This window comes from Oncorhynchus keta, chromosome 9, assembly GCF_023373465.1.
Source record: "Oncorhynchus keta strain PuntledgeMale-10-30-2019 chromosome 9, Oket_V2, whole genome shotgun sequence".
Classification (NCBI taxonomy): domain Eukaryota; kingdom Metazoa; phylum Chordata; class Actinopteri; order Salmoniformes; family Salmonidae; genus Oncorhynchus; species Oncorhynchus keta.
The window spans coordinates 9,390,024-9,403,997 of record NC_068429.1 but is presented as its reverse complement, the minus strand read 5'-3'; the positions used below and the strand labels follow the sequence as shown (position 1 = coordinate 9,403,997).

Sequence of the window (13,974 nt, the reverse complement as noted above, 5' to 3'; positions counted from 1 at the left end):
GGGTGATCTCTGTATAGATGTGAAGGAGCTGGGGGAGTAATACCAGGCGTATACTACACGACTTTCAAAAGCCTAACATCGCTGAACCTCTCACATTAAACAAACGTCTTTCATTACATTTTTCGTCTTCCCAACTTAGTGGTGCACACACTACACATTCTGGCAGACAGGGGTCACACACTAAACATTCTGGCAGACGGGGGTCACACACTACACATTCTGGCAGATGGAGGTCACACACTAAGCATTCTGGCAGACGGGGGTCACACACTAAACATTCTGGCAGACGGGGGTCACACACTAAACATTCTGGCAGACGGGGGTCACACACTAAACATTCTGGCAGACGGGGGTCACACACTAAACATTCTGGCAGACAGGGGTCACACACTAAACATTCTGGCAGACGGAGGTCACACACTAAACATTCTGGCAGACAGGGGTCACACACTAAACATTCTGGCAGACGGGGGTCACACACTAAACATTCTGGCAGACGGAGGTCACACACTAAACATTCTGGCAGACGGAGGTCACACACTAAACATTCTGGCAGACGGAGGTCACACACTAAACATTCTGGCAGACAGGGGTCACACACTAAACATTCTGGCAGACAGGGGTCACACACTAAACATTCTGGCAGACGGAGGTCACACACTAAACATTCTGGCAGACAGGGGTCACACACTAAACATTCTGGCAGATGGGGGTCACACACTAAACATTCTGGCAGACGGAGGTCACACACTAAACATTCTGGCAGACGGAGGTCACACACTACAGGTTCTTCCGTTGGTCGTGAGGATTCTGAAAACAATGATGTGAATAGATTGTGTAGCAGCTTCAATACATTTTGAATTTAATAACATTGCTTGTGAACTTCAGAGTAAGCATACTAGTGGGCTAGTAGTAGTGATCACTCCTGCTCGAGAATCTACCAACGATGTATGTATACACTAGATACCTAACAGGGGGCGCTGTTTTGAAGCCAATGCACCTCCATCTTGGCACTCCCTCAACATTGTAAAAAAAATATTTTGCCAGCTAGAGAAATGCATTTATTAATGTCTACATTGGTTTTTACCATATGTATTCTATTACAGACACCTTAATGCATACTTTAAAATTATATTATGTGAGCTAAACATAGAAAAATAAAATATATACAAAAACATTTTCCTTAAAGCATCACTTTCTTTTTAAGGACTGATGTCACTGTTCCTCGGTGGCTTCAAAGCCTCTCATTGGCTAATGCATAGCATCAGCAATCCATGGTTTCTATACATCATTGGAGTCTACACATTCTGGGTGATACGATACAATGTCATCATCTCACTGGCTTCTTCTCTCATTGGCTATTGCTGATGACCTTTCTGAAAACCAGTCGTTGCACACCTCACACTACAAGAGCATTGCAGTATTTGTACCGATAAAATCAAACATGTTTGAAAATAACAGGACCTCTGGGACGACTCAAAGACGGGACCCTCAGATTGGGTCGATGACCCGCTCACATTGAAACAAGCGTTGGTGACGACCAAACCCCCAAGTAGGCAACGACAAAAACTTGTCTGGGACAGCTAAATCGTGGAGTGTACGCCCGCCTTAAGTGTTCTCTCTCTTAAGATGGGGAAGGACTGATCCAAGAGCAGCGACTTGAACGGGCCAAGTGGATTGAGAGGAGTGATGAGAGGAGAGTGTGTGTGGATGTGAATGCTAGAGCTGTGGGAGTTGATGCTCTCTCTGTAAAGCACGGATGAGGTGGCCGATGAGGTGGACGATGAGGTGGCCGATGAGGTGGCCGATGAGGTGGCCGATGAGGTGGCCGATGAGGTGGCCGATGAGGTGGACGATGAGGTGGCCGATGAGATGGACGATGAGGTGGACGATGAGGTGGACGATGAGGTTGCCATAGGGATATATAGCCCTCTGGACTTTGGTGAAGAGAAAATGTGCTTCCCAGGCAAAAATGAGTTTGAGACACCTGCTATAGAATGTGTTCTATTTAAAGTCATATGGGCACTATATTAGAGACATACAAAAGGACTACTGCTAGATTCAAGAGAGTTGTTTGCTACTGTACCACCCTGTTGAAAGCAACAGCGGTCCGTATCTTACCCAAATAACTCTGTGCAGGCTTTTCTTCCATCACTCTGATTCTCCTGGCCCCTTTGGGGATGATCACAGCTTCCACATAGCCTGAGGGGAAAGAGGTGGAGAGAGAGAGATAAAGAGAGAGGTAGAGAGAGAGAGAGAGAGAGAGAGAGAGAGGGGGGGTGTAACTGTACGGTTGTTGGGTCCATGCCTGCACTAGAACTATCTAGCTCACTAGTACCATGTGTACATGTAACGTACAGTTCAGTCACTTCACTTCTAAGAGAGCCAGGCAGGTCGACTGGAAGAGCTACAGTACTGTACTGTGTGTTCATGTGTGTCTCTACCCCCTGTGCTTGGGATCACAGGCCGTGAATAGATCTATGTGTGGGGTCGCCCTGCTACCTAACTGATGGTCACAGTTAGCCTAGCGCGGTCCGGGGAGCTTGAGTACGTATGAATGAGATCCATTCAAGGTCGAGAAAGGTGTTCCTCACCGTTGCCGAGCCATAGCCATTCATCGCACAGGATGTTGACATTGTTCGCTGTGTAATCTGAACTTGCTTTGAAGTAGTATTCAAAAGGGTGATTTAAAAAAGAAAAAACTTTGTCCAGTCTTTAAGATGCAGCTTAGTGCTGATTCAGGGTCCATGGAGGAGAGGCTAGGTCCTTTTTTTATTTTTTTCAGAGCAGAAAATAACTCTGCAAGTACCTAACTGACCGAACTAAAAAACTGTCCGTTTGTGACATCCAGTTTGATATAAATACTTAACTCTGTCTCTTGCGAATAATGATGAGTTTTAATAATCGGACCCTGTGTGTGAACAACAACAAAAAGAAGAAGAGCTGTAAAATTCCTTCCTGATTTCTCTCTCCTTGAGAGCTGTGGTAAACTTTTATTGGTAGTTAATAATGATGTCATTACTTTTTCACCATACTGGTACCATGTGGCTCAGTTGGTAGAGCATGACACTTGCAATGCCAGGGTTGTGGGTTCAATTCCCACGGGGGGGGACTAGTATGGGGGGGAAGAAAAAAAATGGCTTTCTCACTCTGGATAAGAGCATCTGCTAAATGATTTAAATGTAAAAATTATTATAGAGCATTATAAACTGGGTGGTTCAAACCTTGAATGCTGATTGGCTGACAGCTGTGGTATATCAGACTGGGTATGACAAAACATTTATTTTCCTGCTCTAATTACTTTTATTTTTTATTTATTTTACCTTTATTTTACTAGGCAGTTATGGCAGTTAAGAACAAATTCTTGACGGCCGAGGAACAGTGGGTTAACTGCCTGTTCAGGGGCAAAACGACAGATTTGTACCTTGTCAGCTCAGGGGTTTGAACTTGCAACCTTCCGGTTACTAGTCCAACGCTCTAACCACTAGGATACCCTGCCGCCCCCGTTGGTAACCAGTTTATAATAGCAATAAGGTACCTCGGGGGTTTGTGATAAATGGCCAATATACCACACCCCCTCGGGCCTTATTGCTTAAACATACAACCAATATATTTTTTTAACCAACAAGCTACAATAGAAAGTGATGAATGATCTGTAAAAGTTTAATCAAAATTCAATCCAACTTGGATATAAATCATTTAGGGAGATTATCAACAGTAATTCAACACGGTTTTTAATCCATACACTTCATTCAAATATTAAGAACATTCCCTGTAATAGTGCTGCAGCTTGTTAGGAGATAAAGTCCAGATCTGTGAGACTCTCTAAGACAAACCGAGGGAGATTGGCAGCCAGAGAGATAACGTTACAGTACACGTAGCACTTTGAAGATTCCCCCTAGGTACAGATCTCTGATCAGCTTCCACTTCCCCGAATCCTAACCTTAACCATTCGTGGGGAAAATGCAAAACTGACCCAAGATCAGCGTCTAGGGGCAAGGTTGCCTTAAACCTACTGAGGGGGTACGGTACCTGCTCCTTTGGTGTGGTTGAAGTCCCCCTTGATGACTTTACAAGACTTGCCGTTGCCATTACACACCCCACAGTGGTCCTCTCTTGCCATCGAACTCAGGATCCTGTCACAGCCCACTTTCTAGACAACAACACAGAAACCTTGGGTTAACAATTCTCACATTGTAGATAATACAGTTAAACAGAAATAAAGCTTAAAATAATGTTGTCCTCTGATGACGAGGGGGAGGGAGGGGGGGGGGGCAGTGGTGGTTTAAAAAAAGGTTTGATCGACTGTTGACTGACAGTCGAGTTCGGGTGCTTTGGAGAACTTGGACAATATGCAGAAACATTCAGTAATTCATTATGTCTACATACTACACACTACTGTCTACATACTACTGTCTACACACTACTGTCTACATACTACTGTCTACATACTACTGTCTACATACTACTGTCTACATACTACTGTCTACACACTACTGTCTACATACTACTGTCTACATACTACTGTCTCCATACTACTGTCTACATACTACTGTCTACATACTACTGTCTACATACTACTGTCTACATACTACTGTCTACATACTACTGTCTACATACTACTGTCTACATACTACTGTCTACACACTACTGTCTACACACTACTGTCTACACACTACTGTCTACATACTACTGTCTACATACTACTGTCTACTGTCTACATACTACTGTCTACACACTACTGTCTACACACTACTGTCTACATACTACTGTCTACATACTACTGTCTACACACTACTGTCTACATACTACTGTCTACATACTACTGTCTACACACTACTGTCTACACACTACTGTCTACATACTACTGTCTACTGTCTACATACTACTGTCTACACACTACTGTCTACATACTACTGTCTACTGTCTACATACTACTTTCTACATACTACTGTCTACACACTACTGTCTACATACTATTGTCTACATACTACTGTCTACATACTACTGTCTACATAATACTGTCTACATACTACTGTCTACACACTACTGTCTACATACTACACACTACTGTCTACATACTACTGTCTACATACTACTGTCTACATACTACTGTCTACATACTACACACTACTGTCTACACACTACTGTCTACACACTACTGTCTACATACTACTGTCTACATACTACTGTCTACATACTACTGTCTACATACTACTGTCTACATACTACTGTCTACATACTACTGTCTACACACTACTGTCTACACACTACTGTCTACATACTACTGTCTACATACTACTGCCTACATACTATTGTCTACATACTACTGTCTACGTACTACTGTCTACACACTACTGTCTGCATACTACTGTCTACATACTATACACTACTGTCTACATACTACTGCCTACATACTACGGTCTACACACTACTGTTTACATACTACTGTTTACATACTACTGTCTACATACTACTGTCTACATACTACTGTCTGCACACTACTGTCTACATACTACTGTCTACTGTCTACACACTACTGTCTACATACTACTGTCTACATACTACACACTACTGTCTACATACTACTGTCTACATACTACTGTCTACACACTACTGTCTACATACTACTGTCTACATACTACACACTACTGTCTACATACTACTGTCTACATACTACTGTCTACATACTACTGTCTACATACTACTGTCTACTGTCTACATACTACTGTCTACATACTACTGTCTACATACTGTCTACATACTAAATGTCTACATACTACTGTCTACATACTACTGTCTACATACTACACACTACTGTCTACATACTACTGTCTACATACTACTGTCTACACACTACTGTCTACATACTACTGTCTACAAACTACATACTACTGTCTACATACTACTGTATACATACTACTGTCTACATACTATTGTCTACATACTACTGTCTACATACTACTGTCTACATACTACTGTCTACATACTACTGTCTACATACTACTGTCTACAAACTACTGTCTACATACTACTGTCTACATACTACTGTCTACTGTCTACACACTACTGTCTACACACTACTGTCTACACACTACTGTCTACATACTACTGTCTACATACTACTGTCTACGTACTACTGTCTACATACTACTGTCTACATACTACTGTCTACATACTACTACTGTCTACATACTACTGTCTACATACTACTGTCTACATACTACTGTCTACATACTACTGTCTACATACTACTGTCTACATACTACACACTACTGTCTACATACTACTGTATACATACTACTGTCTACATACTACTGTCTACATACTACTGTCTACATACTACTGTCTACATACTACTGTCTACACACTACTGTCTACATACTACTGTCTACACACTACTGTCTACATACTACTGTCTACATACTACTGTCTACATACTACTGTCTACGTACTACTGTCTACACACTACTGTTTACATACTACTGTCTACATACTACTGTCTACATACTACTGTCTACACACTACTGTCTACACACTACTGTCTACATACTACTGTCTACATACTACTGTCTACACACTACTGTCTACATACTACTGTCTACACACTACTGTCTACATACTACTGTCTACATACTACTGTCTACATACTACTGTCTACATACTACTGTCTACACACTACTGTCTACATACTACTGTCTACACACTACTGTCTACATACTACACACTACTGTCTACATACTACTGTCTACACACTACTGTCTACATACTACTACTGTCTACACACTACTGTCTACATACTACTGTCTACATACTACTGTCTACATACTACTGTCTACATACTACTGTCTACACACTACTGTCTACATACTACTGTCTACATACTACTACTGTCTACACACTACTGTCTACACACTACTGTCTACATACTACTGTCTACATACTACTACTGTCTACATACTACTGTCTACATACTACTGTCTACACTACTGTCTACATACTGTCTACATACTACTGTCTACATACTACTACATACTACTGTCTACATACTACTGTCTACATACTACACACTACTGTCTACATACTACTGTCTACATACTACTGTCTACTGTCTACATACTACTGTCTACATACTACTGTCTACATACTACTGTCTACACTACTGTCTACATACTCAAATTTATTTATATAGCTGTCTACATACTACTGTCTGTACACACTACTGTCTACAACTACTGTCTACATACAGGTGTAAAAGCACACTACTGTCTACACACTACTGTCTACACACTACTGTCTACATACTACTGTCTACACTACTGTCTACATACATACTGTCTACTACTGTCTACACACTACTGTCTACATACTACAAATCACAAATCAAATGTCTACATACTACTTCTACATATCTACTGTCTACTGTCTACACATACTGTCTACATACTACTGTCTACATACTACTGTCTACATACTACTGTCTACATACTACTGTCTACACACTACTGTCTACACACTACTGTCTACACACTACTGTCTACACACTACTGTCTACATACTACTGTCTACATACTGTCTACATACGACTGCCTACATACTATTGTCTACATACTACTGTATACATACTACACACTACTGTCTACATACTACTGTATACATACTACTGTCTACATACTACTGTCTACATAATACTGTCTACATACTACTGTCTACATACTACTGTCTACACACTACTGTCTACACACTACTGTCTACATACTACTGTCTACATACTACTGCCTACATACTATTGTCTACATTCTACTGTCTACGTACTACTGTCTACACACTACTGTCTACATACTACTGTCTACATACTACTGTCTACATACTACTGTCTACATACTACTGTCTACATACTACTGTCTACATACTACTGTCTACACACTACTGTCTACATACTACTGTCTACATACTACTGTCTACATACTACTGTCTACATACTACTGTCTACATACTACTGTCTACATACTACTGTCTACACACTACTGTCTACATACTACTGTCTACACACTACTGTCTACATACTACTGTCTACATACTACTGTCTACATACTATTGTCTACATACTACTGTATACATACTACACACTACTGTCTACATACTACTGTCTACACTGCCTACTACTGTCTACATACTACTGTCTACTACTACTGTCTACATACTACTGTCTACATACTACTGTCTACATACTACTGTCTACATACTACTGCCTACATACTACTACTGTTTACATACTACTGTCTACATACTACTGTCTACATACTACTGTCTACATACTACTGTCTACATAATACTGTCTACATACTACTGTCTACATACTACTGTCTACATACTGTCTACTGTCTACACACTACTGTCTACACACTACTGTCTACACACTACTGTCTACATACTACTGTCTACATACTACTGTCTACATACTACTGTCTACATACTACTGTCTACATACTACACACTACTGTCTACATACTACTGTATACATACTACTGTCTACATACTACTGTCTACATAATACTGTCTACATACTACTGTCTACATACTACTGTCTACACACTACTGTCTACACACTACTGTCTACATACTACTGTCTACACACTACTGCCTACATACTACTGTCTACATACTACTACTGTCTACACACTACTGTCTACACACACACTACTGTCTACATACTGTCTACTGTACTACTGTCTACATACTACTGTCTACGTACTACTGTCTACTACTATACTACTGTCTACATACTACTACTGTCTACATACTACTGTCTACATAATACTGTCTACATACTACTGTCTACATACTACTGTCTACACACTACTGTCTACACACTACTGTCTACACACTACTGTCTACACACTACTGTCTACATACTACTGCCTACATACTACTGTCTACGTACTACTGTCTACACACTACTGTTTACATACTACTGTCTACATACTACTGTCTACATACTACTGTCTACATACTACTGTCTACACACTACTGTCTACATACTACTGTCTACATACTACACACTACTGTCTACATACTACTGTCTACACACTACTGTCTACATACTACTGTCTACATACTACACACTACTGTCTACATACTACTGTCTACATACTACACACTACTGTCTACACACTACTGTCTACACACTACTGTCTACATACTACTGTCTACATACTACTGTCTACACACTACTGTCTACATACTACTGTCTACACACTACTGTCTACACACTACTGTCTACACACTACTGTCTACATACTACTGTCTACATACTACACACTACTGTCTACATACTACTGTCTACATACTACACACTACTGTCTACACACTACTGTCTACATACTACTGTCTACATACTACTGTCTACATACTACTGTCTACATACTACTGTCTACACACTACTGTCTACATACTATTGTCTACATACTACTGTCTACATACTACTGTCTACTGTCTACACACTACTGTCTACACACTACTGTCTACACACTACTGTCTACATACTACTGTCTACATACTACTGTCTGCACACTACTGTCTACATACTACTGTCCACTGTCTACACACTACTGTCTACATACTACTGTCTACACACTACTGTCTACATACTACTGTCTACATACTACACACTACTGTCTACATACTACTGTCTACATACTACTGTCTACACACTACTGTCTACATACTACACACTACTGTCTACATACTACTGTCTACATACTACTGTCTACACACTACTGTCTACATACTACTGTCTACATACTACACACTACTGTCTACACACTACTGTCTACACACTACTGTCTACATACTACTGTCTACATACTACACACTACTGTCTACACACTACTGTCTACATACTACTGTCTACACACTACTGTCTACATACTACTGTCTACACACTACTGTCTACACACTACTGTCTACACACTACTGTCTACATACTACTGTCTACATACTACACACTACTGTCTACATACTACTGTCTACATACTACACACTACTGTCTACACACTACTGTCTACATACTACTGTCTACATACTACTGTCTACATACTACTGTCTACATACTACTGTCTACACACTACTGTCTACATACTATTGTCTACAAACTAATGTCTACATACTACTGTCTACATACTACTGTCTACTGTCTACACACTACTGTCTACACACTACTGTCTACACACTACTGTCTACATACTACTGTCTACATACTACACACTACTGTCTACACACTACTGTCTACATACTATTGTCTACATACTACTGTCTACATACTACTGTCTACTGTCTACACACTACTGTCTACACACTACTGTCTACACACTACTGTCTACATACTACTGTCTACATACTACTGTCTACACACTACTGTCTACATACTACTGTCTACATACTACTGTCTACATACTACTGTCTACATACTACTGTCTACACACTACTGTATACATACTACTGTCTACATACTACTGTCTACACACTACTGTCTACATACTACTGTCTACATACTACTGTCTACATACTACTGTAATCTCAGACAGGCCAAGACATATTTTTGTACAATAGGAGACTACTTTGGGTGGAGGGCTGATTTGGGTGGGTGATAGAGAAGTATAATGTAGGAGAGCATCTGTTAATGTGTATTGTACATCCCAGTTTAGACAGGAGTGTATTCACTAGGAACCAAACAGGCCCAGTTTAACCAGGGGTGTATTCACTAGGAACCAAACAGGCCCAGTTTAGACAGGGGTGTATTCACTAGGAACCAAACAGGCCCAGTTTAGCCAGGGGTGTATTCACTAGGAACCAAACAGGCCCAGTTTAGACAGGGGTGTATTCACTAGGAACCAAACAGGCCCAGTTTAGACAGGAGTGTATTCACTAGGAACTAAACAGGCCCAGTTTAGCCAGGGGTGTATTCACTAGGAACCAAACAGGCCCAGTTTAGACAGGAGTGTATTCACTAGGAACCAAACAGGCCCAGTTTAGACAGGAGTGTATTCACTAGGAACCAAACAGGCCCAGTTTAGCCAGGGGTGTATTCACTAGGAACCAAACAGGCCCAGTTTAGACAGGAGTGTATTCACTAGGAACCAAACAGGCCCAGTTTAGCCAGGGGTGTATTCACTAGGAACCAAACAGGCCCAGTTTAGACAGGGGTGTATTCACTAGGAACCAAACAGGCCCAGTTTAGACAGGAGTGTATTCACTAGGAACCAAACAGGCCCAGTTTAGCCAGGGGTGTATTCACTAGGAACCAAACAGGCCCAGTTTAGACAGGAGTGTATTCACTAGGAACCAAACAGGCCCAGTTTAGACAGGAGTGTATTCACTAGGAACCAAACAGGCCCAGTTTAGCCAGGGGTGTATTCACTAGGAACCAAACAGGCCCAGTTTAGACAGGAGTGTATTCACTAGGAACCAAACAGGCCCAGTTTAGCCAGGGGTGTATTCACTAGGAACCAAACAGGCCCAGTTTAACCAGGGGTGTATTCACTAGGAACCAAACAGGCCCAGTTTAGACAGGGGTGTATTCACTAGGAACCAAACAGGCCCAGTTTAACCAGGGGTGTATTCACTAGGAACCAAACAGGCCCAGTTTAGCCAGGGGTGTATTCACTAGGAACCAAACAGGCCCAGTTTAGACAGGGGTGTATTCACTAGGAACCAAACAGGCCCAGTTTAGCCAGGGGTGTATTCACTAGGAACCAAACAGGCCCAGTTTAGCCAGGGGTGTATTCACTAGGAACCAAACAGGCCCAGTTTAGCCAGGGGTGTATTCACTAGGAACCAAACAGGCCCAGTTTAGACAGGAGTGTATTCACTAGGAACCAAACAGGCCCAGTTTAGACAGGAGTGTATTCACTAGGAACCAAACAGGCCCAGTTTAGCCAGGGGTGTATTCACTAGGAACCAAACAGGCCCAGTTTAGCCAGGAGTGTATTCACTAGGAACCAAACAGGCCCAGTTTAGCCAGGGGTGTATTCACTAGGAACCAAACAGGCCCAGTTTAGACAGGAGTGTATTCACTAGGAACCAAACAGGCCCAGTTTAGACAGGAGTGTATTCACTAGGAACCAAACAGGCCCAGTTTAGCCAGGGGTGTATTCACTAGGAACCAAACAGGCCCAGTTTAGACAGGAGTGTATTCACTAGGAACTAAACAGGCCCAGTTTAGACAGGGGTGTATTCACTAGGAACTAAACAGGCCCAGTTTAGCCAGGGGTGTATTCACTAGGAACCAAACAGGCCCAGTTTAGACAGGAGTGTATTCACTAGGAACCAAACAGGCCCAGTTTAGACAGGAGTGTATTCAATAGGAACTAAACAGGCCCAGTTTAGCCAGGGGTGTATTCACTAGGAACCAAACAGGCCCAGTTTAGACAGGAGTGTATTCACTAGGAACCAAACAGGCCCAGTTTAGACAGGAGTGTATTCACTAGGAACCAAACAGGCCCAGTTTAGCCAGGGGTGTATTCACTAGGAACCAAACAGGCCCAGTTTAGCCAGGAGTGTATTCACTAGGAACCAAACAGGCCCAGTTTAGCCAGGGGTGTATTCACTAGGAGCCAAACAGGCCCAGTTTAGACAGGAGTGTATTCACTAGGAACTAAACAGGCCCAGTTTAGCCAGGGGTGTATTCACTAGGAACCAAACAGGCCCAGTTTAGACAGGAGTGTATTCACTAGGAACCAAACAGGCCCAGTTTAGCCAGGGGTGTATTCACTAGGAACCAAACAGGCCCAGTTTAACCAGGAGTGTATTCACTAGGAACCAAACAGGCCCAGTTTAACCAGGGGTGTATTCACTAGGAACCAAACAGGCCCAGTTTAACCAGGGGTGTATTCACTAGGAACCAAACAGGCCCAGTTTAGCCAGGGGTGTATTCACTAGGAACCAAACAGGCCCAGTTTAGACAGGGGTGTATTCACTAGGAACTAAACAGGCCCAGTTTAGCCAGGGGTGCATTCACTAGGAACCAAACCTGACCAATACATATAGTACTATGGTGATCAGACAGTACTATGGTGATCAGACGATACTATGGTGATCAGACAGTACTATGGTAGGCAGACAGTACTATGGTGATCAGACAGTACTATGGTGAGTAGACAGTACTGATCAGACAGTACTATGGTGATCAGACAGTACTATGGTGAGTAGACAGTACTGATCAGACAGTACAGTGGTGAGCAGACAGTACCATGGCGAGCAGACAGTATAGTAGTGAGCAGACAGTACTGATCAGACAGTACTATGGTGATCAGACAGTACCATGGTGATCAGACAGTACAGTGGTGAGCAGACAGTACAGTGGTGAGTAGACAGTACTGATCAGACAGTACTATGGTGATCAGACAGTACCATGGTGAGCAGACAGTATAGTGGTGAGCAGACAGTACTGATCAGACAGTACTATGGTGATCAGACAGTACCATGGTGATCAGACAGTACAGTGGTGAGCAGACAGTACAGTGGTGAGTAGACAGTACTGATCAGACAGTACTATGGTGAGTAGACAGTACTGATCAGACAGTACTATGGTGAGTAGACAGTACTATGGTGAGTAGACAGTACTGATCAGACAGTACTATGGTGATCAGACAGTACAGTGGTGACCAGACAGTACCATGGTGATCAGACAGTACAGTGGTGAGCAGACAGTATTGATCAGACAGTACTATGGTGATCAGACAGTACAGTGGTGAGTAGACAGTACTATGGTGATCAGACAGTACAGTGGTGAGCAGACAGTACTATGGTGATCAGACAGTACAGTGGTGAGCAGACAGTACCATGGTGATCAGACAGTACAGTGGTGAGCAGACAGTACAGTGGTGAGCAGACAGTACTATGGTGATCAGACAGTACTATGGTGATCAGACAGTACAGTGGTGAGCAGACAGTACTATGGTGATCAGACAGTAC

The 13,974-nt window shown here is 42.1% G+C and overlaps 1 protein-coding gene across 2 annotated transcripts in view; it reads right to left on the bottom strand.

Moving 5' to 3' along the window:
* The window catches only part of LOC118375301 (A disintegrin and metalloproteinase with thrombospondin motifs 19-like), a 144,179-nt gene that overhangs the window by 54,591 nt on the left and 75,614 nt on the right, over positions 1-13,974 (bottom strand). For both annotated transcript variants that reach the window (XM_052525097.1, XM_052525098.1), the window contains exons 15-16: positions 4,033-4,153; positions 2,122-2,202 (exon numbers count right to left, since the gene is read on the bottom strand). In XM_052525097.1, coding sequence (XP_052381057.1) covers positions 2,122-2,202; positions 4,033-4,153 — 202 coding nt within the window. The remainder of the gene's footprint in view (positions 1-2,121; positions 2,203-4,032; positions 4,154-13,974) is intronic.